The sequence below is a fragment of the Lissotriton vulgaris genome, chromosome 7 (genome assembly GCF_964263255.1).
Source record: "Lissotriton vulgaris chromosome 7, aLisVul1.2, whole genome shotgun sequence".
Lineage (NCBI taxonomy): Eukaryota > Metazoa > Chordata > Amphibia > Caudata > Salamandridae > Lissotriton > Lissotriton vulgaris.
The window spans coordinates 1,144,903,042-1,144,929,386 of NC_141695.1; the positions used below are offsets into that span (position 1 = coordinate 1,144,903,042).

Genomic DNA, 26,345 nt, shown 5'->3' on the forward strand with positions numbered 1-26,345 from the left:
TTTGTGCTGCTTCTCCACAGAACTTACAAGGGAGGATTCTCCACTCTACTTCTGGAACCCACGTGAGCTCATGTTGACTGCCGCGTTGGGGGTTGACTCGTTCCCGCCCACCTCTGACGAGATGAGCCCCGCCCATCTGGCTACTTAACCTCCCGCTCGCCTAAGACCCAGTGATTTGCGACTCCTCTGAGGCGGAAGACGGAGGACTGTTAGCAGCGATTTTAACCTGCTCATTTCTCTTTTAAATTGTGTTATTTACTGTGCGTTTTAGTAAACTTGTGTCATTTGGCTAGAAACGCGCTTGCACTCACCCTGCCCAGCTGATCTTCGCGCAGACGAATTGACTCTGCCGCGTTGGGGGCTGACTCGTTCCCGCCCACCTCTGACGAGATGAGCCCCGCCCTTTCTCACCCCAATTTAATACACACCACCTCATGTACGCGCAGCGGGCGAGCGCAGCGGGCGCGCCAAAGGCAAGCCCGTCTGCGCCCTGCGGCCAGATACCCTACTCAGGCCATGTCGCCGCCACATAGCTTAATCACCTACTCCTCCGAGGAGCTTCATTTACTTAACCGCCCCCTCTCCTCTTGCCTAGCTTTGGACTGCTCGCTCAAATCGCCATCTGAATGCCCTCAGTGCTATTTCACTTTGTCGTGCAACTCCGCATTACCAGCGTCACCAATTCCCCCCTACAAGTTCTGGAGCATTAACGGTCGCTCTCTGCCCAAAAACAGAGATCATATATTCGACCTATTAGTCCCCTCTCAGCCTGATGCCCTGTTCCTAACGGAAGCTTGGCTCCATGCGAGCTCCGGCCCAGACGTGGCTAGTGCCCTGCCACCTGGATATGTCATAGTCAGACAGGATCGTTCCACCGGGAAAGGTGGTGGGATAGCGATCATTTTTAAAGATATCTACTCCTGCTCCCTTAACGCTGCCCCTTTTCCTAACTGCAAAGCCGCTATATTTAAGTTAGAAGTCTCCCCTCAACTGACGCTATCGGGCATTCTCATCTATCGCCCCCCCCCCCGACAAACCCAGGCAGTGGCTGGCCTCATTTGCGGAATACGCTGCCCCACACGCTCTGAAGGCAGCCAATTTTACGATTTTAGGAGACCTAAATCTCCACCTAGAGGACACACAGAACGGCTTAAGAAGAACACTTTTATCCGACTGCGAGGCCATTAATCTAACACTGCGTAACCAAGGACCCACTCACCAGGCTGGCCACTTACTCGACCCCATCATTTCCAATATTCTGTTCGACTGTACCTCCCCTGCGCTCCCCCTTGACTGGTCTGACCATTTTGCCATCTACTTGACTATGCCTGCGGATACTATAAAGGGCATGCCACCCCCCTGGCCCTATAGGCAACCTCAGAGCCTGGTCCAAGCTGAACATTTCGGCATTTAATGCCTTTCTTTCTGCCGCCTACCCCGATACCAATCTTGGGTGTATCTCCCTGGCTCAGGAAGTATCCTATTGGCTTACCTCCAATATCAATCGCCACCTGCCGCTCCGTCCTAAACGACCAATTTCCCATCTCACCCCTGCCCCATGGCTCACGGATGACTTGAAAGCTATCAAATCCGAATGCAAACATCTGGAGAGATCCTGGAGAAAAACGTACGCCTCGAACGATAAATTAACCTACCGACACGGTCTCACACCCCATCCTTCTGCGAGCCCTGAGAAGGGCCGGAGTGACCGGCCCTGCCCTTGCCTGGCTGGGTTAGTTTTTGAATAAAAGTACTTTTCAGGTTGTCTCTTCCGGCTCCTCCTCCTCTGTCCGCTCATCTGCGTATGGCGTCCCGCAGGGGTCTTCACTGAGCCCTATGCTCTTTAATATCTATGTGAGACCCCTAGCTACCATTGTGGAAGACACTGGCCTATCCCTCTACTCATACGCAGATTATACCCAGATCCTCTTCTCCCTCTCCTCAGCCGCAGTAAACGCTCCATCCGCCCTTAAACTTGGACTCAGCCGAGTGGCGGAATGGATGCAGACGAACCTCTTGAAGCTGAATGGAGACAAGACGGAGGTGCTCATTCTGGGCAAGCAGAAACATCTCTGGAGCCCTGTGCACTGGCCTCCAGAAATGGGCCCTCCACCTCTCCCAGTGCCCCAGGTTCGCAACCTTGGCTTTGTCCTGGATGATTCGCTTTCGATGCGACACCAAGTGGTTAAGGTGGCTGCCACGTGTTTTTCCATCCTGGGCTGGCTTAGAAAGATATTATGGATGCTATCAGTAGGGACCAGACGCTCAGTGGTCCACGCCTTAATCACCTCCCGCCTGGATTACGGCAATGTACTGTATCTCGGAGTCACGTCGGAGCTTCAGAGAAGGCTTCAACTAGTACAGAATTCAGCTGCTCGCCTCCTATGCAAGGTCCAATGGAGATCCCCTATCTCCCCTGCTCTTAGAGACCTTCATTGGCTCCGCATTGCCAACCGTGTCAAATTCAAGACCCTTTGCTTCATGCACAAAATCAAGCAAGGGTCAGCCCCAGTTTACCTCCAGGCCCTTGTTCAACAATACTCTCCTTCCCGACACCTTAGATCATCTGGCCGCGGCAATTTCCAAATTCTACGCTTCAAACTTATGAGAATGGGCGGGCGCGCCTTCTCCTGCGCTGCCACCAGACTATGGAACTCCCTCCCGGCGTCATTGAAACTTGAACCATCTTTGCTGAAATTCCGCAGAGAACTTAACACCTGCGATGCGCAAATCACTGCATCTTTGGCGCCGGGAGACCCCTGTGGGTAGCTGCACGCCCTACAAATTTAAATACAAAAACAAAATACAAATATAATTTCACTTCTACACATGTATATATTTAAGGTCGGTCTCAGTCTCTCTCTGGGTCGGTCAGTCTCTCTCCATCTCTTATAAATAAATGAGGATTTTAGCTAAAGGATCTCTTTGAAGTATTTTTCCTGTTAAAAGTATACTATTCACCCATATGACAGGCACCTCACTATCTCTATCAATTATATTGCCTCTTCAGAAGGCAGTTGTCCCTGCCTGTGTCCAAACCATCGTACTAAAACATAATATTTGTCATCATTTTTATCACATTTTACGTATGCCTCGCTTTTGCATTTACCAAGCTTAACACATTTTCTTCAGGAACTCACTGAGACACCTGTGTGACAACCACCCTTAAATGCGAATATTCTTCTGGACAAAATATAAAGTAATTAAACTAAATATTACCTTTTTAGAAAAGCCCCAGGCCTGTACACCACTGAAGGGGCAGAGCAGTGTTTGCTGACAAACCACAAGTATTGTTTTGCTGTACAAGATACGAACCGTACCTGAAACTACCAAACACAAGAATAAACATTTTGGGCAAGAAACCTTCGTGGGGTCTCCATAATTCAAGTTCCTTGATCACTTTTGACGATGTCACTAGAATTATAAGAGGTGAGCAATTCTGAACGTTGGTGTTTGCATCCGGTGTGTTTTTCAAACTTCAAACGTGGCTGAATAGTACAAGTTCCAAACCGTTAATCAGCTTTCAGAGCCTCAAAGTCTTGGATCGACTACCAGCTACCTACATTCTCGTCTACGCATGCATACAGGTGATTTTTAAAATACATAAAAAGCAGGGAACGGAATTTCACCAACTTGGAAAAGCACGTTTAAGACAGTGGATTATGTGTGCATGTAAAATGTTTCTGCGTTCTGTTTAGATGCTATAATGTTAGGGGTCGCAAAAAACATGAACCCGTGGCTTCCAGAAAGGCGTGCACCCCTTTACGTTTTGATGAACTAGGGCAAACCTTTCAGACTAAAAGCAAGTGGATTACATTTTTTAGAAAAACGTTTGTTTCACAGACAAACCGAATGTTAATAAGCAAATTAAAAATAAAATCCTCCGTACTAACCATATCACTGTGGTATACACATTATTACTTATTATAGAAAATACATACTGGCTAACCATGATATATGGTGCAATATTTAAATTTTGAGGTTATGGCGACATCATAAACCCCGAGTTTGAATGCAGAGTGGTTTATATATATATCACCAGAATCCCGAGAGGACAATATAAGACATTATTATATGTAATCTGGTATATATCTTTTTTTATATTACATGGTTATTTTGCGGTGGTTAGCATGAAAAAGCTATTTCGCCAAAGTGTACCTAACAGCGGGCACTGATAAAAACGTCGATGTTTACTGTTCATGAATACATGGGTGGTAAAACAATGGCGAGGGCCAATGAAATTGTTCAATGCTAGGGTGTTGTGCCACATTATTACAGATTTCCCCACAACTAATTTGCTAAATATTGTGTAGATTTCACCCAAAATACTGTTTGCAGATCAACTGGCTGATAATAACACAGCAAGAAAGTATGCAGCATAAGTTGCCAGATCACTGCATAATTTAGGTACCTTTGCAACATTATTTAGATAACTCTGCCGTATAATCCTGTTTTAGAAGTACATTTCTCAAAGATCTGTTCATTCTTGCAGTTCAATTGCTGCTGTGTGTGCTGCCCCAATTCATTTACAAGAGAAAGAACATGCAAAGTGCATCTGCCAAATAAGCATGGTGTATCAACTGTTACTTTGTAACATAATTTATTAAATTTATGTTAATTTATACTGCTTCTTCTATTCATAGCCCAATGATGAGCATATACAATAAATCTAGGGATTTTCCTACCTGGTGTCACTTTTTTACAGTTACGTGATTGGTAATTATAGCTATTAATTATACTGAAGCACCAAGATTAGACATGCTTCATAATGAACTGATGAAACTGGTTAGCACATCTCTTAAAAGCAGCAAGACTGCCTTTCAGGCTGCCTGAGACCACAAGAGAGCTTCAGTAGTGGAGGTAGGACCTGCAGCTTTAGGAATACCAAACATCTGTGCGGGAAGGATGCCAAACGTATCTACCTCATAAGTTATGGAGCGGGGGCAGGTCAGATCCAATTGACTAGGAGAGTTTAAAGAGTACTGGAGATTAACAGGGTCTAAGACTATGCCACCCACACGGCCTACATATGATGCTTTCATCTGCTGATGTGGAGTGAATTATTGTTTGTGGAGTGAATTATTGTTTGTGGGGTGAATTATTGTTTAAGTAGTGACCAAGAGGTCAGCGTCCGAGTGCTAACAATTCAAGAGTTTGTCGATGTTCAGTCTGATATTTAGTTTGATTAACAAACTGCACTGCCAGCCTGCAATAAAAAATTGAAATTTAACAGCTGGGGGCAGCACCTGCCAAATTTGCAATCATTTACTTTCTCAATTAACAGAACACTTAGCAGATCAAGGAAAACTAGAATAAATGATTCAGGGAAATGAGTAGGACGGTAATGGAGGCAGTGAGTACAGTAGTATGAATTGCTGGGTAGGAACGAAGCCCTTCGCAATTAACAAGTAGCTAAGGAAATGGTGTTTGGTACATTATATGATTATTGCATATATGTTTTGGGGGAATATAATGCATAGTCAGTTGTAGTTGTAGTATCCATTACAATGTAAGGGTGTAGTCAGAAGCAAGTGCTGGTTGTTTTCTAGTAGGTGACTGAGAAGCAAAAATGCTACTTACCTGTAAGCTTCTTTTTGTGGCATGTGGTGCTGTAGATTCACATGATGTGCATACTCCTGCCATATAGTGTTGGGCTGTTTTTGTGTGCAATTTGTTTTTCTTCAAATAAGTCTTTCAGGCCACAAGGTGACTCCTCTTCTTGCTATTAATGCAGATGGTCATCAGCTTCATTGTTAGATTGTTTTTCCTGCACGGAGGGTGAGATTGTAATGTAAAGCAAAGCGATGAAAAGCAATGAGCATGCAAAACAGAGGAGAATAAGATAGTTAAAGAGATACTGCAATAGCCACAGGCGTCTGGGCGGATATGAATATGCGCACTACATGACTCATGCAGATACTTACAGGATAACATTTTCCGTTTGAGGCATGTATGGCTACAACACATGCTGTGTATAGACTGTAAAGCAGTCCTCCCAGAAAGGAGTAGGTAGCCTGTGGGTGTTACAGTAGCTTGAAAGAGTGTCCAGATTATAGATTTACCCAAGATTAGCTTGTTGGCGTGCTAGAACATCCACACAAAAATGTTTTGTCAAAGTGTGTGGAGTGGACCAAGTAGCTGGTTTGCATATGTCGGTGTGATTGGGAATCTGAGAATGTGTCGGAATCCAGCCCCAGCAGGGAGTGAGGAGGCATGAGCAGAGCGCAGACAAGCATTCCAGTTGTTTTTCTGGACACGGCTCGGAAGCAGTGGATGGCTGTTAATAGGCCGAGACTTGTAGCCTATGTTGTGTATGGAGAGGAGGATGTGTAGGAAGCAGCACCTACTGGTGCGGACGCCAGGACAAAAGGAGTGTGAGCAGAGAGATAGGGGTCAGTCGGAGAAGAATAAGACAAAGAAGAAGAGCAGAGTGACTGTGGAATGAGTGGGGCCACCGGACAAGCTGAAGGCCATCCAACATCAACCAGAGCCTGTGGGAGACTCTACAGAGGAAGAGGATGGCACAAGAATCCAGGGGAAGGGTGAAAGAGACGAGACTGCATTGACTCCAAGGCTAAGTCACGGCCTCAGGCAAGTGCCGCAGCTGGGTTTGCGCAGAGTGATTATGTGGGCTTCACTGGGATATCTAGTGGGTTTGTGAGAGCACAGGATCACTATATCAGGTGGTAATCGCCCGGTACAAATATGGTCATGAGCACAGGGAGGGAAGGAAGCACTGTGGTACATCCAGAAACCTCAACTCAAGGGAAAACCCACAGTATGCGGAAGTCTGTAGTACAAGACCTTGGTACCAAGAGTCATAAAATAAGGACACCAGTTGTCAACGACCCTAGACCAGCTCTCAGAGAAGAGTGCAATGTGCGGTTACCCCTGTACGCTCCATGAACTCCATTAACCAAAAAGGGGGGCCCTTGCACTCTGCGCCGTTTAATGACGTCATAGTGCACGAACGGGGTGGCTAACCAGCCCAAAGAAAGCGTGACTCCCCGCCACCCATCCAACCAAGCGGATGTACCGCCCCTGGAGTTCTGCGAGAGACCACTCGTCCCTCCCCCCTGGGCGACCCCATTCAAGAATGGCGCCGCCCCCTAAGGACCTTAAAATTGACTGCTCACCGATCATGACCTTACCGCCACAGGCCAGCATAGTTGACCGACTATCTGGCCCCCCCCTATACCCTTCCTCCGAAAGGTCATGCCTTCCCAGAAAAAGGTCCATTTTAGAATGCTGGGGATATGACAGTAAACACTATCGGGTGAAATTCACGAAAGAAAGAAGGAATTCACAGGACAATTCCAGGGCCCTTTTTCAGGATCTAGGAAATAAATGTCTGAAACCCCATTGTTCTACTACGGAAGAAGTGATGGGCAAAGTGTTGATGGAATAATTCTTAGAGGCTTACCCCGTCCCACAAGGGCTTGGATAAGGCAACATCCTGATGCGACAGTCTCATGTGATAAACTTGGCCTGTGCCTTTCACCAGTCTCCCGATTTCAGGGTTACCCAATCCAGCGTTCCTCAAAAACCACCCCACATCTGGTGAAACCCTCCCCAACCTAAAGCAGTTCCCAAAGCCCTTCCTGAGAACAGTTTTGCTCCCCGTCCACTAATAAGGGATTTTGGACAAGGGCCCCAGTGCATCCAGTGTGGGTAATGGGGGCACATAGCCCGCAATTGCCCACAGAAAAAACAACCAGCTGAACCCATGGAGATTGGGTACCCCCGTGTCAGGGTCTTGTGGGCAGGGGGCAGTCTTCTTACATATTAAAAAATGATTAAGTAAACAAGGAGCCTCAGGTGATCTGGTAGTCTCTAGCTGTCGCCCTTCCGTGGTCAATGCACGAAAAGTACAATACCAGCAATGGCGGAAGGGTGAGAGTTGTGATTGCTTGTGTGCATGGGCACTGCAGACCTTATCACGTAGGTCACTACATGAATGGTTGCCATTCCCCAGTTAGTGGAAGAAATTATTGTGAGAGCAACTTATGAGGAATTCCCCTGCTGTTGTCCACACTTGAAGAAAAATGATCCAAATCTTGTGTGATTGAGGGAATCACCCTTCCAAGATGCTTGTTTCAGGTTCAGGGAAGACCTGGCTTGGCAGTTCGGGCAGGACTGTTCCCATGAGGCACAGAGTCAAGACTGATTTGCATATAGCTGGGTCTGAACTGAGGTGATGAAGTGAGCTAAAGAATGATGATGGATTCAACCCAGATCTGTGACGGGGGTGACTCTAAAAAGTTTCAGTGCTCCACCCATCATCTCCTTGCATTTGCTTTGTTCGCCCTAAGATGGCAGGGTATGCCCAGACGTGGGTCCCTTGCTCACTTTACCACTGGATTCAAACCAGCCTGGCTGACAAAGGCTGTTACCCAGAAACCGGTCCCAGGATGCTTGTTTCTGGTTCAGGGAAGACTTGGCTTGGCAGTTCCGTCTGGACTGTTCCCATGAGGCACAGGGTCAAGACTGATTTGCACATAGCTGGGTCTGAACCGAGATGGCGAAGTGAGCTAAAGAATGATGCTGGATTCAACCCAGATCTGTGACTGGGGATGAGTGTCTGAAAAGTTTCAGCACTGCGTCCATCATCTGCTTGTGTTTCCCTTCCAAGATGAGACTTTGTCCGGGAATAAGGAAAAGAGACAAACTCGTAGAGAAAAACGTAAGCAAAGGAGGCTATATGCATCAACCTCCTGTTTTTCCTTCTACCACCATGACAGGAAGCCAGCAACATAGTTTTCACACAGCCCAAAAGGAGGATATTAAATTGAGACAAGCCTGAGCTTCAGCAGTAAATGACGATAAACGGTCCCTTGCAACATACTTTTGTATACGCAAGGGACTACAGTATTGTAAAATAAAAAAAGGCTATCAACCAGTTGATCCTTCCCCTCTCTTTTAGGGAACAAGTGTTACACTTAGCCCATAGTCAGACAGGTGACTGTTATAATGGGAGGGACAAAATAGAAGAATACTTATTATGGTAGTTTTATTGGCCTGGGGTCTTCATAGACATCCATCACTTCTGTGCGGCATGTAACTGATGCCAGTTGATTAACCCGCCACACACAACCAAGGAACCCTTTAGGCCTTGAGTGGATGGTTGAAAGACGGGTGGTCTCTCTATTGGTCTTCCTGCACTGCTTTGCTGCAGCTGGAATGTCCAGGGCTTCCTTGAATGACAGTTGGCGCTTGGAAGCTGGAATTACAGTAGATCCTGGTGTGTGGGCAAGGATCCGGCCCATATCCGAATGAATAACCAGATGTTTCTGTCTTGCATTGATCCCATTCTGCAGTCTGTGGAGGATCGGTCGACCGCTCTGGCACCGACGATTGACTTTGACAGGGAGAGCCTGGTCAGTGCCAAAGGTCAGCTCGGTTCTGAAGTAGCTGGACCCAAAGCAATCGGCTTTGACTCTTTCTAAGGTGCCAAGCCGAAGCTGGGCAGAGCGTCCAAAGGAGTTTGTTGGTGCCAATCATGGCCCGAGGCAGTGGGGTCCGAAGGCCCGACTCCGAGGCTGCAGAGGGGCTGTGTCTCTTTTGGCAAAGGACTGCTCAGCTTGAGAGGCGTGTCGAGGGGAGAGGGAGTACTGTTCTCCCAGATTGCTTGGCTGGCAGAAGATCCTCGATTTCCAGCTCGGAACTGGAGCTTTCCTCATAGGAGAAAGCCTCTTCATCTGCAGCCAACGGATGTGGATGATGTTCCCCCTTGATGGCATTGGGGCTGTAAAGGTCTGGAGTATCATCGCTGCTCCTGTGCGATATATTGAGCCAACTGTCACGAAGAGTCTTCTTGGAACAGAACGAGCGTTATACTCGGATGAGAGGCACAAATTGCAGATCGGATGGAGGTACCTGTGATACTATTTTGTGTTGCAGTGAGGACAGTATCTGAATGGTTTCCGTTCCAACACCATTGAGGCATGGTGGAGAAACGAGATCAACATGGAGGTAGGGCCTGAAGGTCAAGAACCATGCAGGGCTGGGGTCAATCCGAACCATGCTTGAGTGAAGTAACAAGTCATTCCAAGACAAAAAGTAAGGGGGACACATTCCAGGAACAATACCGACAGTGGGAAGAAATCTGTGTAGAGTGAAGACAGCACTGAAATGGTGTCCACCCAGAGCATGGAAGCATACGTCCCAATCAGATGGTGGAAAGAAAACAATCTAGCAATGGAGCCAATGATCATGCGCATTAACAGCACGAGGAGGAGTCACACTAACTGGTGAATCGAAAGACTTCTTTGAAGAAAATCAACTTCCACACACCCGGCCCAATACTAGATAGATGGCAGGAATATGCACATCACATGTATCAACAACTGCACATGCCATGAACAATAGATTTTGACTCCTATTTCACTTTTTTAATTCGAAGAATGGCGTTCGGAGCATCATCATGAATTCTCTATTTCATTGCAATGGCCTACTAATTCTGTCGCAGGGTGAGGAGCTCCGGTCGGGAGCTCGTCCGACTGGGATCTGGCTCTGGCACTTGGCCCGGGTTTCTTTCACCCCTTCTGCCGCCTATACCTACGAGGATCTTTGGACCGTACTCCGGCGACTTCCTTTCCCCCAGAGATGTTCTGCGCGGCCTGCTGCTCACCCTCTGAGTTTCCAGAGGGAATGCTTGCGGAGTCTATGCCACCATGGCCGCTGGTTTGGCAGGCATGCCTCGCTGCTGAGGAAATGTGAGTTAGTGCCCTCCCCCCGCCAACTGCCACCTACTTTTAGGACTCGACTTTCAGGATTCGACTCTGGGGGCAAAATGGCGGTTGGAGGAATCGGACTGGAGCGGAACGGCTCCTGAACACCGGAGGGGCCGCTAAGCGCGGATTGCCCTCAGGCACCACAGGCAAGATTGCAGGTGCCTGAGGCCCGGGACATCACCTGAGCGCACATCGGGAGAAACTCAGCGGGGCGGACGGGCGGGCTACAGGCCGACCTCCCCCCACAGCCACATCAAAACATAACAGCAAGTGCCATCCATTTACAGCACGAATCTCGGCCACCTAGGCCACATTCCATGCGACAGGCTGCCTGGAGATTCCCCTCTGGTGCAGTGAGCAGGCGAGAATACACTTGTGGAGGCTGATGCCTGACTGCAGCATGGCGGCAGTGCGAGCCATGAAAGCTCTCCGCAAATGCAGGTACCGGCGGAGCTAGTTGAATATGTAGGGGCTAACAAACGCCTACTAAGCAGTTTACCCTGGATTTTGGAAGCATCTGGGGTCAGCGGATGAGGGATCTCATTATACCTGGATGCCTGACCTCAACATGGCTTAAACAGCCTGGCTCCTACCCACAATTTCTCACTCTCTATACACGCCCCCCTCCCCTCCCCCATCTCGCTCCACCGGACTGCAGCTATGCCGTAACTCCCTCCTACCCTTTTACCATACCCCTTACCCTTCTACGCACCATTTATTTAGTCTTCCAGGATATTGAAATGTTTCTAGCAACAGATGTAACTTGTAACTGATGTAACTTTTTAACACTGTGTTTCCTCATGTAAAGCACTCTGATACCTCCAGGTCTAGCCAGTGCTATATAAAACTCTTCAAATAAATAAAATAATAAATAAAATAAAAATACTAGTTTACCATGCTACTGTGTCAACCTTGATTAAAACGTTCATACACACAGACACACACAAACACACACAGTTAGATAGGACTAGAGAGAACCACCCCTGCCACTTCATTGGCAAAAATATTGCTTGGCAGACTGAGGATCACCATGAAATCTCAATTTCATTGCACCTGCCTACTTATCGTTTTACTAGTTTACTATGCTACTGTGTCAACTTTGATGGAAATATTCCTTACATTTGCCTCGTATGGTTGGGTCCTGTAATAGCCCAAAAATGTTTATTTTCGCAAGTGTAATTGCTGAGGAGGTGATGCCAACCCTAGAAACTTGCAGTGGCACTGCTTTGGTAAAAACAGTTGTGCAAACAAACCAGCCTTTCCACTTGAAAGCCACTCACCATCGATTAGCATGTTCATAATGTCCACTGGCACATCACTTGAAATCCAGTGAAACGCACCAGTGCTTGTTTTAAAATAATCACAACTGTGTTGATGGATCATACTACAGTGACTTGAGGTTGTACTTTAAAATCTGTGAAGCGGTATCCTAGCCATCAAGTTTACAGAAAAGGCTACTCGTATGGTCCTGAAAAATCTCAGTCAAAAGATAAAATGTGTCCTCTGCGAATAGTAAGCGCAATTCCAGGACTTATCACTTTAGATGCCCTTTTGATGACAGATGTAAAGGAAGCATTTTCTTGAGAAGGATGGGCAAATTGTATCCCTGAAGATATATCCAGTTTGATGCCATTCTGGAGATCCATATAGGAACTCACATTTGAATCCTGGGCTGCAAGTAGGTTGTTTACATGGCTACCATCGCTGTCTGTAAAGGGGCAGAATTTTGACCCAAAAAAGGTCCATGCGAGCACACTTCTGGCTTCCTAGAAGGTGTTCCTCAAATTAGGATACCCTTTTCCAAGCCAAAGTTAAAATGTGCTCAGTTTGAAGATAGGCAGGAGCCACAAGAGGAACTGGTTCTGAAGTCTTTGCCAGCAGAGCCACAAATGGCATCAGAACGGGGTGCACAGAAGAAGCTAGTGACTCCTTATGTGGTAGTTGTCCAAATGACAGAATATTAAGAGTTGAGAATGCGGTGTTGGCTGCTCCAGGTGGGATTGAATGGCTTTGGGAAATCAGCCACTGGGAGTGCCGAGTTGTAGGGTTCTACACCATCCCCCGCTAGAGGCGTGACAAGTAATGAGGACTCGTCTTGATGCAAACCACATGCTTCAAAGCAACAAACTGAAAAGCTGCTGAGCTGCAAATTATTCTGCCTCAGTTTCTGAAGCACAGATACTGGCTCCAAGAAGAAGCTTTTCTTTTTTTATGTATATTTTTATTGCTATTTCCAAAAGAACATTACCAATATTGACAAATTGCATCAAATCACTTTGTCAGTATCAAACAAAACTTCTCTTAAGGTCCCCCTATCACCCCACCTCCAACAATCGCTATGTGATATATGCATACAGTGCTTTATGGACGATTTCTCTGGATGGATCTGAGGGCAACAATGCAAGCAGGGCATATACAAAGCACAAGCTGGAGGTCACGGCAGAGTTTCTATTGTAACCATAGCTACCCCTCGTCCTAAGGCACTCACTCTCCTATGGAGGCAACTCAGCAACCGCCCAGGCCGGCGGGTCATCCGCCAGTTTATCATACTTGCGCGTCTTGGTCATGTGACCCCTTCAGAGCTCGTCCACTCAGCCATATCCTTCAGCCAATCAGCAACTTTTGATGACCGCCGCCCTATTGCTATTCTACATTTTGACAGCACTGGCCCAGAATAAGAAATGTTCTAATTCACTTCTGCTTTTTCCTAAGAAGGATGTGTCCCAAAAAGGCTTGGTCCCACCTTCCTGGGAATCCCCCACCCCACCCCACGGCCACGTTCAGCTTCGCAAGCACTGCCTGCTAATATTGGTCTATGTTTGGACACCTCCAGGTCATATGCAGGAATCCGCTGCGCACCTACTGCATCAGGAGCCCCCTCAGGAGCACCCACAGGAGCGCTCCGGGTTCATGGTATGTAGTCTACTGGGGGAAAGGAAAACCTGACGAATCACATTGCAGTGCAGCAATTTAAACCACACGTTGGCAGATGAAGCTTTTACTCTCATTTATCCCCTCCCAGTCTCTCATCGATAGGGGCGCCTCTAGGTTCTCATGCCATTTATGCTGCACAGATACCTCAGATAGAGGAGCATCCTCCCTCAATGCCCTGTGTATATGAGAGATCAACCTTCTATACTCAGACAAGGCTAACAGGGTTTCCAGTGCGGTCCAAAATGAAGCTTGTTCTATTGTTAGAAAGTTACATGCTTTGTTCCAGAACACATCTTCAGACAGGAGTGCTTCCTGGAAGAGGAAGAAAAGCATCCTTGTGGCATTGACAAAAATATTTACTACTAGATCTACTGTCCTCTCCTTTTAAGTCTGACTTACTTGGAAGCAAATGGGAGTAGGACGACTCACCTGATGAGCCTTACCCACACACAGCTCTGCCTCCCTCTGTTCTAACCGCTGTCACATAACCAGACACCACCTGCAACTGTCATGAGGCACAAAAAAATCAACAAGGGCTTCCTGCTGGAAGGGCACGGTTTAAATCCTGAAATCTTTGATGGGGACATGAACCAGTCACTAAGGAAGAGGGGGAACACAGAGGAAGTACATTCCTATGGGCAATTTTTATAGAAAACACTGAAAATCAAAGGATGCAACTCTGGAATTGCTTCTGAAGAATGTAGAGACAAAAAAATCAACTGGTGTCACAAAGCGGGTAGTGCCTTATATATACAATGGTTGGCAGAGCAGTAGCTGGAGTCACTTGGGTGACTAGTGCCATTTGGGAGCTATTGCTATGTTACCAGATCCAGACGGGGGCCTGGAGATTATTCAAGAGCAGAGGACTCTGCGGAAAGGTGTATTCAGATTTGTAAGCCAAGTGTACGTAAGCAAACAAAAAACACGTGACTTAGCATGTACATGTTCAAGAGAAAACAAGATGGAACTATAAAATGCAGTAAAAACAAGCAACTAAGTAACATGGTTTCTGGGAGAAACAGCTCACTAAATACAATAAGAACAGAAAATGTACACCATGCACAACTACTTCTCTGTTCATTTCCAATCTAGTGAGACATGGAAACCTCCACAGTCTTCAGCTCGGTATTGCCTCCTCAGTGGAAATGGATTGACTACACTTGAAAACCGGAGCTAGATTTTTAATCCTAGAAGCCACTAAATAATATTGTTTCTGTTTTACTGAAACAAATATTTTACTACACAGAATTACGATTCAGACACAGAACTCGCATCCAGAAACAACATTGTTTAAAAGTAAAAAACATTATAACAATGATTCTGTTCTGCATTCTAGAAGATAAACCCACTGCAATGCTCTGTCCTGACCCCATAGGATACATTTTACTCCATCAAAACACAAAAAAATGGTACGATGCCCTCTGGTTGTGTTTGGGGAGAAATCTCTTTTTTGCTGATCTGTATGATCCGGTCACCCTACTGCTCGCGTCATTACGAAAGCGTGGGCAATTCCAAGAATTAAATGAGGTAGGCTCACTCATGTAATGTGACATACTTAATCTTTTGCCATCGCGTTCCACCCTGGCGAGATGGTACTACCAGGGTGAACTCACCCCAGGTGAGAACTGACCTAGGGGAGTTATGTTATGTTATATTTATTCTTATATAGCGCACGGCTACTCAAAAAGAGTGTCCCGGCGCTTTTGAAAATGAGACCTACAGCAGAATAACACAACACAGTGATAAAAAACATAGTAGAGAGCAGAACAGAAGAAAAACAGCCTAGAGGGCAAACAGCCAGGTTTTAAGGCCCTTCCTGAAAGCAAGTAAATTAGTAGCTCCGCGAAGTGTCAGGGGCAGAGTGTTCCACAACTGTGGCGCCAGCAATCCAAAGGAGCGGCCTCCAATGCGGGCTCTTTACGCGCGGCACAGCCGCCAGAAACAGAGATTCTGATCTGAGAGAGCGGGCCGGGTGGTAAAAGGCGAGTCTCCTTTGGAGATACTTAGCTCCCACAGCATGGAGAGCTTTATAGGCCAAGGTTAACGCCTTGAAGGCAATCCGTTTTCGGATAGGCAGCCAATGTAGGGTCTGCAAAAGGCCAGCAGCGCTGGCTCGCCTGTTTAGGCCATGAATGGCCCTCGCGGCCGCATTCTGCACAACTTGAAGCCGCTGCAGCAGATACTCTGGCAGGCCCAAGTAGAGGACGTTGGAGTAATCCAATCTTGAGCCGATCAGAGCCTGCACAGTCAGCTTCCTGTGTTCCTCAGACAGGAGAGGCAGAAACCTCCGGAGCATCTTGAGGAGGCCAAAACATGTACCAGTCACACCTAGGATCGGGGACCTCAGCGTCAGACCCTTGTCCATCTTGAACCCCAAGTTCTTAGCTAATTGGGATGAGCAAGACGGAGGGAACATGTTAATAGGCCACCAAGCCTGCCAGTCCGGATCCGATGCACACCTGAAGAAGAGTACCTCAGACTTATCTGAATTGCACTTGAGGCTGTTCAGCTGGAACCATTTAAAAACAGCCCCAAGGCAATCCCGGATACTCTCTCCATCAAAGTCTCCTCCCTTCTTACAAGAAAAGAGGAGCTGGGTGTCGTCGGCGTAGGATACGATCTGGGCCCCGAACGACTCCGCCAACGCCGCCAGAGGGGCCATAAAGATGTTAAAAAGGGTCGGGCTCAATACAGAGCCCTGCAGAACCCCGACTCCCAATGGCGGCATCACGGCAGAGTCTGGGGAGGCCCAGACCGTTTGTCGGCGGCCAGCTAAGAAAGATGAAAACCAGCTGAGCACCGTCCCCGTAGGCCAATCTCATAGAGTCTTGCGAGAAGGCCCTCATGGGGGACGGTGTCGAAGGCCGCCGACAGATCTAACATAACCAGCATGGCTTTGCCCCCGGAGTCCAGTACCCCTTTAATGGCTTCTGACACCTCCAGGAGCGTGGTCTCCGTGCTTAGATTGGGGCGGAAGCCGGATTGGGTGGCATGCAGAATCTCATGTGTTTCCAGAAAATTGGAGAGCACCGTGTGCACATGCTTCTCCAGAATTTTCGTAAAAGCAGGCAGGAGAGAAATAGGCCTGTAATTGGCCAGAACCTCAGGATCGAGACCAACCTTCTTCAGCAGGGGGATGACCATTGCCTGCTTCCAGGCCTGCGGAACCACTCCCTGGCTCAGCGAGAGATTCAGGAGTGGATTTGCCAGCGGGTTTATAACTTCCGCCATTTTTGCCAGGAATTTGGCAGGGCAGGGGTCCAGAGGCGACCCAGATTTCAGATTGCTCATAAGCGCCAAGGAAGCAGGGGCTGAGATGGACGTAAAAACGGCCAGCACAGGGCCTAGAGGGGCCGATAAGCCTGATCAGGGTTGGTCAGCCCCACGGGCACCACCAAAGTAAAAGAATCCTGGATAAGTTTAATCTTGCTAGTAAAAAAGTTTGCAAGATCAGAGGCCCAGGACTCAGAGGGCACACCTTGGGATGCATTGGATCGAGGGGCCATAAATTCTCTGACAATGGTAAAAATCTCCTAGAAATAATTTTTTTCTCTGGATAAAATACTTCATTCAGTGCAATGTCTAAAAAAAACCTTAGGCTATACCACAAATTATCCTTTAGTCAGGTGGTATCCTAGGCTTGACTAAATTAGCAAGCGGGAATCTCAGAGGATGTAATATGTTACCATGACCCTTACGTACCCCTGAGTTTTCATGCCAACATGTTTCTACCCTCATCATTAAAAGCCTAAACAAGGTCTCTATCATTAGTCAGGGCTAGGAATGTGTATCCCTACATTTAAAACTACAGTGAAGGGTACAGGCAAAGAATCAGAGAGGACCTACCTCTCTTTAAGCAATCACCAGGAATTGATATCTAGTGTCAGGGGGCCTTTTGCCTCGTAGTCTTTTCTGGGTGGGAGTCCCCTGAAGTCACACTTCTTCAAGGTCGAGTGCCCGCAACGATCCTACCATGCACATGGGAAACAGCCGACTGGTGTTACAGAAACAAATATTTTACTACTCAGAACTACCATCCATAAACAACTTCTAACCATCACACTGTGCTGTTAACTAGAATAAATCCCCACAGCAAAGCTCTGTCCTGACCCATAGGATACATTTTACTCCACCCTCAGGAAGGTAACCCACCTCACATCAATGAATTTTAGAACCACTAACATATTACTTCCAGGGCCATTACCCCACTAAACCGTATCCTGGCGAATTTTGTCCACTACACTGCACTGCGCACTAAAGGCGCTAACGTACCACCATTTCAATGCATCCTGAGAATAACCAACCACACTCTAATGCACCCTAGGGCCTCTACCCGCCTCATTAGACTGCATCCGAGGGACACTAAAATGCCAAACTGTATTATACTACAGGTACACTAGGTCACTACTGAATGGTACCCTAAAGACACTGACCCAACACAAAGTCCTGCAACTGGTCATAGCTGTAATAACAAGCATTTGCAATGCAATAGGTCTCGCCTTAGGAAAGTTGGAGCTATTGGTATGGTAAATGACAAATTTTTAATTTATGTGTTTTTTTTTAAATAACATAATTAATAGCTTTGTCATTTACAATGCCAATAGTTATAACTTTCACAAATGTGACACCTATAGTAATGCAACATGTTTTGTATTTACGTGACTTACATGTGTTGATATTACAAAAAAAATGGCTTTTATTTCTTTTGAATAATTAATACTTAAAAGTGATTCTAATTTATAATGGCAATAGTTTAAACTTTTGTAAATAACTTGTGTGAACATTATGTTTAGTGTTCTCACCTTCTAAAGCACTCGCATGCATCGCACCGCCAGAACAGGTGAGTGTGTTGAGGGAGAGGAGGGGTGAGTGGGGGTGGGGTGTGCGCGTGTGTCTGTTGTAGTGTGTCTGTGCGTGCGTGTATCTGTCTGCGCATGTGTCTGTTTAAGGGGGGGGTGCGTATGTGTGTGTGTATGCAGTGTGTGTATGTGCGCATGCAGTATGCTACAGACACCATCTGAATGCTATTACGTCACCTAACATCTTTTGTGCAGTATGAATTTCATGATTGGACACGAGATTCATTTATCCAAAGGATTTAAAGTGTTAGCGTCCTATAAAATATAGATTTGTTGAGTTTAACATCGACTACAACTTCAGGCAGTTTGCCACGATGAACTTTACATAACCTCCCGATACCAACCCAAGGAATTCGCTGTAGAGTTTCCCAATCGGCCGCCTGCTTTCATGTGCGGCCAGTGATAACACTGTCCAAGATGAAGTACTAAAAAATCCCCTTTTTCGAAATTAAGCCCTCGGATCAGTTTTAGCCTTCTCGAGGGAATGCGGTAATGATTAATAGAGCCCCTTAAATGACGGAATATGCACCAGGAAGTTTTCACTAAATGAAATATTGTTTCAGCCCTTCATGAGGAGAAACCCAGCTGGAAAAACTACAGCCGAGATCCCAGAGCTCTGATTCCCCTCTTCCAGCATTAATCACATTGAACGCGGCACCCTTTTTATTTATTATTTATCACTCCTCAACACTTGCGCGCGCAATTTTCAACTCCAAAGTCTTGTGTGTCGCGGATATCTTTTTATCAGAACCCCAGACAGCGTTGCTTTTCTTCGGAAGAGCAGGACAAGGGATATTCTCATAGAGCGTGCGCATTTACGATTAGTATTGTTTTAATTACGGCTGTAATTGAATCAGCCGGAGCACTTGGCCTTCCTCCATTTGTAATTTATTTAATTCGCTTTCGGTTTCCGGCCGTTAGAAACATAAGTTAAAGTATCTGTGTCATTTCTTGTGAAGTGTTTAATGTGATTACCCTGTCATGCTTTATTATTGTTATAGTGCTGCTTTTTTGAGGAAGAGATAGGCCGCTCCATTCAGAAGTGCACGGTCACTGCGAGTTTCTTCAGGTTCCCGCCGGGCCGCCGCGCTGCCTGCGGCGACCCGGAAGCGGTTGGCCAGCCGGCCAATCGCAGCGCGGCCCCAACCGGAAGTCCCGCCCCCATCACGGCACGAGAGAGAAGAGACTGTCCGAGGAGCCCCGAGGGCTCCTGATCAAGTCCCGGTCCCGAGATGGGGGACCGGGTGAAGAGCGGCCGGGCGCATGAAGAAGGCGGGGCTCTCATGTGGTGAGAGTGCCCCGCAAAGTGCAACCGCCGCCCGAGAGGCACGCCGAGCACCGCCAGAACAGGTGAGTGTGTTGCGGAGGAGGAGGGGTGAGTGGGGGTGGGGTGTGCGCGTGTGTCTGTTGTAGTGTGTCTGTGCGTGCGTGTGTCTGTCTAAGGGGGGTGCGTGTGTGTGTATGCAGTGTGTGTATGTGCGCATGCGTGCGGGAGCCTTTGTGTGAATGCGAATATCAGGCAGGGCGACGCGACGTGCGCGCTCACGAGCTGCAATCTCCAGGAGGACAGGCTCGTCACAGTCTGCTGTCCACATTCCCTGGAAAGCGGCGACATTAGTTGTCTCCCTAGACAGCAAAGCTTCGCTTTGCTTACGTCTAGGCGAGACCTAAAAAGGAAAAATCAACCCTGAAGCCACACATCAATGAGAGTAATACCTGGGAATCTGAAGTAACAGACATGCTGCAAATCCCATTTCTACAGAATAAAAGACAATATGCATCTAACTTCTCCATACTTGTAATCAGTCAACAAGCTTTGCAAGATAAAACCTTCATAGAGAGATCTTTGGCGATACCCTACAACACTATCACAAGGACATCACATTTTCATTGAAGTAGCCACGGTACAACCAGATGTGGGTTCTTTGATCCCTGCATTCAAGCTATAGTTCACTGGCGATGGGCAAACAATGACAAACCATGCCTGTGGGTTGCTATTGCTCCCTTCTGGATGGTGTCTTCCATGACAATTCAGGATAGACTGCTCTCACAAAGAGCAGGGTCAGCACAGATTTGCATAAAGCAGGCCTTTGTCTCGAGTGGCACAGGAGTTGAGAAACGATGGATTAGAATGGTACCCAGAGAATTTGCCTTTGGTTTATGCCACTTACAAGCTTTCCCCGGTCACCTTTTGTAAACAATTTTTGGTGTTCCAGATATACCCAACGATGCAAATAGCAATCAAGAAAGAATATGTTCCAGTTCTTTTGAGTAAGAGTATTCAGTGATATTTTTTGCTAAATGAACTCCCCTATATGACTGAGTTAGGTTAATGAGCATTCTGAATTCTATTTCTACTATAATAACTATTTAGAAGTGCATACTGCACACAAAATTGTCTACAGGTACTCAAATATTAACACCTACTATCGTAATGAATGACAATGTTGCTGATCTTCAAAATATAAAACCTTATGTTTGTGTGATCATGTGGCTCACTGAGATATCATACAAGCATTAAAGTTCCTAAAGTGTCAGCCATTGAGCCTGGCTTGGCTGCGAGTTGAGCTGAGTTTTGCTGCACTGCGCAATCTGTAGCCACTGTTTAGAGTCCACTCTGGTGTCCAAGCTAAACTCCTACCAAGTCCAATTCCGAGAAGGGCCAAGTGCAGAGCTGTGTAGTGGATTTTCCTGCCCACTTTAATCTGAATCCATGCATCAGGTACACCAGACACCACGAACTAGAGCTACCTGAAGCTCAATCTAGTCCAACTGAGAGTCTGGCCAAATAAATCTCATTAGGTTGAAAAGGTATAAAGGACAAACTTAGACCCTCAGGAGCAACAGCTTAAAAAAAGAAACCGGTTAGTTTTAATCGAACGTTACAGTTTAGTTTATCAAAGGACACATTCACCCCAAACAAACATGCTGCAAAAAATATGTAGGTTCAATAATGGACATCAGATTTTATGAGAATATGAAATTAGAGGTTTGCTCCCTTAAAATTACTTCAACATTGGGAAGAAATTCCTGGCTAATTTGGAATTCTCAAACAAAATCCAAGAGCACAGCTAGAAAACTATGACCGGCACAGTTTTCAGGAGTACTGGCATGCATTTCACGTACGTCCGGGGAACTATAACACATTGAAAGGTTATGTATTAACAATTGTAACTTCTTTTTGTTACTCCAAAGGGAAAATATTTCATCTGAGGTGGATACCTCGGCACATATTTATTGTTGCACTTGCCAAGAGGAGGTTCGTATATGCTTCTTGGTAGAGAAACTACCTGCACATGGTTGGTGAATACTCAAACTTACAAGTTTGCAGGTGTTCCCTGCCTTTTTGAGGTGAACTAACTAAGGATGTTAAGCTGGCCCTTTACAAACGCATTGATTTTCCCACCTATCCCTATTCTCTGAATATGGATCTAAAACTTCGATGTGCAAAGAGACAATTATCTACACCCATGTCTATCTTATGTGCGCTAAAATAGTTATAACTCCGGGTGAAAGTATTTTTATAGATTTCCACAATCTTGGATCACTACACGTTTTTCACTCACAATTTCAGTGTTACGCTTGCCCTCAGAATAATGCTTTTTCAAGTGCTGAGCAGTAAAATAAACTGAACGGAAAGAGAAGGGCATTGTGCTAAAATAACAATGTCTGTGGGGCTGTGCACAAATGAGCAGACCGAGTGCTGGTACTCCGTTCCACCTGGAAATACTTGGCCGGCGTGAGGCAAGAGGAGAGGTACAGCATCACGAGGTCGATTGCCTGCCAAGGGGAAATGAGTCTTATGTACACAGTGTGTTCACTTCAATCTTTCCATAGCTGACTTCTTCACTTCGCCCTGGTGAGATGGAAGAAGATTGCTATGTTTCAAAGTTTTGGCTTAGAAGGAACTTGGAATCCACTGTGATGAAACCTACTGCAGCAGTACCAGGAGAGGGTAAGATAGAAAGCATGACTAAATCATTCTCCTTTGCCTACGAAAGGTAAAAATAGCACCCATAGCCTTTTGTTACAAGGTAACTTGATAAAAATATGCCAACTTTGTTCCTTTGATGTCAAAACAAAGCGGGAACTAAATGGTCTCAGCTCACTATAACCAGTTTGGCCTCAAGGAACCACAACACAGCCCTGGCAGATGGAGTATTTACAAAACTGCACCACTTGAAAGACTGGGTACTGGTGAAATCACTGAAGTACTAACCTTCCTTGCATAATGTACCTGTGTTGACACCATGCTGCAGGAAGTACTTTTTATGTAAGGAGCTGAACAGGCGTAGTGACCTGCAGGGCTACGTGAAGTCCTTAATGCTGGGCAAATTGATACCTTTTGAAGAAATGAAATGCAAGCTAAAAAACAAGAGAAAGGAGCTTACATTCAAATCTCCTATCCAGATCATGCAGTGTGCGTCCGAGTAGGTTTGCAACTGTTTTGAAACTAGTTGGCCATTGCTCTAGTCTAACATTAAAACACTCCTCGTCTGAGTGGCATTGACCAGGTATCATGGGCTTCAAAGCAAGCGACGGAAACAGAGTTCCTCAATATATACTGATAGACAGTTGCAAGTGTAATGAACTGGGTCCCTCCTATCCCTAAGTCCCACTGCTGTAGCACCTGTTACACTAAAGATAGCTCGGCCTTCGCTCTTATTTTGCTGGATGCCACATGGAGCGGCTACGGCTCTTGAACCCTGGAGAGCACCATACTTCTCCCCTTCACCTTGCTATCAGCCAGCCTCACTCTGTACTTGACCTCTAAACATTGTGCAGGTATGTGCCACTACAAGGTTCATGGTATGGACTGTAGAAAAAACCCACAAATTGTAATAAACGTCATAAAACTGAAAACCAAAATCAAAGATCACCCATCAAGGTATAAACTAGGCCAGACTATACCCTAATGGGTGCACTTTGGTTTTGAGTTTCAGTCTGAGGTGGTCCAAGGTAACAGGTTATCCATGCCCACTTTTAACTTTAATGTCGTCCCCTTGCAGCCCAAGCCTGAGGCCAGGATCATGTGAACTCATACCATGCGGGAGAGTGATGTTCGCGCCATCCAGGATGGCCTGGGCCAGCTCATGATCGTTACTCTCGAAGGCATGCGCAGCAGCCCGGAGTGCATCCCAGATCTCCTTGCGGCCCTCGAAGGCTGGTGCGGTGTCCCAGAACTCATCCCTCTTGCTGCGCAGCTGTCCGTCCGTCATGGGATAGTCACTCTTCCACTTTGGCTTCTCCTTTTTCAAAGGCTGATTTCGACCTAGAGCAACTGAGAGAGAAGTAAACACGTGCATTAAAAATGACATCTTATAAGGATTACTTTTTAACAGATTATATAGACTAAGTGAGAACCTTACCCCAACATGCACTTTGACCGAAGGTGCCATATCTATTCCCTCACTTCTACCTCCTGTTCAGGTCTCTTCTACAATGGTGGTTTAATGCTTTTTGTACATTTTATTGGTCTACATTTGTAAAGAAATTATGCTTTTTGGTTACTAGAAAGTTCTAAAAACCAGTAATTTTAAAATTATTAAGAGGAAGAGCTGTGGTCAGGTGGCTAAGTTGTAGGTTTTTTCTAACACCACTTTGCCCTCATCAAGAATATTCTAGGCAAACCTCAATTTTAATGCCCCTCGTCAGTTTTGTTATCTGGCACAATCGGAATACATTGTAAACACGTCTTCAGAGTAAAGTTGTAACATGTTGCCAAATGTAGTGTAATTCAGAAATGTTTTCCTATATCGGACAGTCAAGTTTCCTATAGGAATTAACATGGCAAATCAACGCTTTGTGCCCAACCCCCCCTTTTTTTACCCCTCTTTTATTTTTAACCAACGCCCAGCTCCCCCCCCCCCCCCCTGCACCCCTAATATACCTTTATCCAATTTAGGTTTGACAGAGCAAGTTTTATAACTATCTGCCAAGGTTTTTTTTAGTTTTGGGTGGGCAGGGGCAGATGACAAAAAGTGCATTTTTCCATTTTAACTTCCATTGGACTCATTTGCTCCACTCGGTTAGAGGCGGCAGACCTGGAGGCAGAGGTCGGCCCGGGACCAGGGTTCAATTCCTGACGCGGCCGGGTGCAGGACCAATGTCAGCGGGCCCGATAAATCTCACCTCGGTGCCACTCTAACCATGGGGTCCCACGCTGCAACTCTGGGCAATAGCTTGCTTAATCTCCACTCCGGCCCCATCACCGCCGGGGATGCCTGGCTGCACCTTGGGGGATGCCCAGTAAAGAGACCATCTCACAGGGAAAGCCAGGGCAGGTTCGCCAGTGGTACAGCGCTGGGACGCTCCAGTGGAACCACGCGCTCGGTAAATCCAACATTCTTTCATTCATTCATTCATTCATTCATTCATTCCACTATTGAAGAAACATTGTATGTAAGCACCTTAGGAAGGACATTTGCTTAGTGTAGTGTAAATCCATTCAACAGTTTCAGAAATTTGAATTAAAAAATGGTTTAGGTGTGGGCTTGAAAGGGTAAAAAAAGTTAAAGATATCTGGACTTTTATTATTCAGCGCAGGGTCCGTGAACCCAGGTATTAGGATCGCCGGAAGACTAAATAAAAACAAACAAAAAAACACTCCTACTGGATGAGAAAGATTTTGCCTACAACATTCTTTTTGTGTCCATGAGCCCGAAGTACCTTTCGTGGACCTGAAGTGGACAACTTGTTGACTGGAAGCAAGAGAATATTTCCTCCTGCAGCCACGGTCACGGGATGTGGGCACGGCTCCCACGTCCTGGAAATAAAGTACAGGCCACATAACGGGGCAACCTGTGTTTGTGAACCACAGTCCACGGTCCCTGTGCCGAAACCCTGGACACAATGAAAATAGCACACAGTCCACGGCTTCGATAAGAGACCAAGTTTCTTGAAACTTGTGGAATGATACTGGGCCCCCTTGTCACGGTCTACAGTCTCAGAACTGAAAACTATGGTCCATAAAGAAAGAGGGCTTGCACCTCTCGGGGTTTGCAGTCTTGTTATCGAAGCGATGGACTACGAGTGCTAAATTTGAATTTGTGAGCTGTTTAAAATAAAAATAAAACAATTAACTTCATAAAAATGCCCACTACAGCTTACAGTGAGGGAGACTCATTCACAGCTGAAGTCCTAAAATCAGGTAGTCCGAGAAGCTAAATTTCCAGGGTGAATACTGGGAGTAAAACTTTATTCTCAGAGTTACGAATTAAAAAAAAAAAGTTTAACAAGCGTTGTTTTACATGGCTGTTGTAGGAGTTACTGATTGCAGAGTGTTTTATATGCTTTGTTTTGCAACCATTACTTCACTTTAACTATTTTTTTTAGCTAATTTGAGGATTTTTTAAACGTATGTTAAGGTGTTCTAATCAAAAGCTACCCATAACTTCACTTTAACCTTTCGTTTTTAAAGGAATTTGTGGGTTTTTTCATTTCACAACTTCTATGAAAGTATACACTCCGTGCTAGGCATGACCATCTGCCGTATCCAGGAGGGTTTGCCACAGGGACCAGCCTTTTACAGGCCCAATCACAAAGCCATAGTGGGCAGCCAACCCCTACTGTGACTGGACTTCAAATGTGTGCCGAAGGGTCAGGCCTATGGCCAGACCCAGCATCAAACCTGTTACTTATGGCCAACCCTCTCTGTGCACAGACTTAGGGCCATGTGCTGTGGGTATTTAAGGGCTTGCAGACCCGGTCATCCGGTTTGCAAACTTGTGGACCCTTGTTGAACTTCCTGTGGACTAACAGTCCAGGCATCTCTAACTTTATTGACAGGTCACATAAAATTCAGGCCCTTGCAAGGCAC

The 26,345-nt window shown here is 46.2% G+C and overlaps 1 protein-coding gene across 1 annotated transcript in view; it reads right to left on the bottom strand.

Annotated features, from left to right (window-relative positions):
- The window catches only part of UBTD2 (ubiquitin domain containing 2), a 387,402-nt gene that overhangs the window by 127,580 nt on the left and 233,477 nt on the right, over nucleotides 1–26,345 (bottom strand). The window contains exon 2 of the mRNA XM_086931587.1: nucleotides 23,571–23,807. Within this exon, the coding sequence (XP_086787713.1) occupies nucleotides 23,571–23,807 (237 nt within the window). The remainder of the gene's footprint in view (nucleotides 1–23,570; nucleotides 23,808–26,345) is intronic.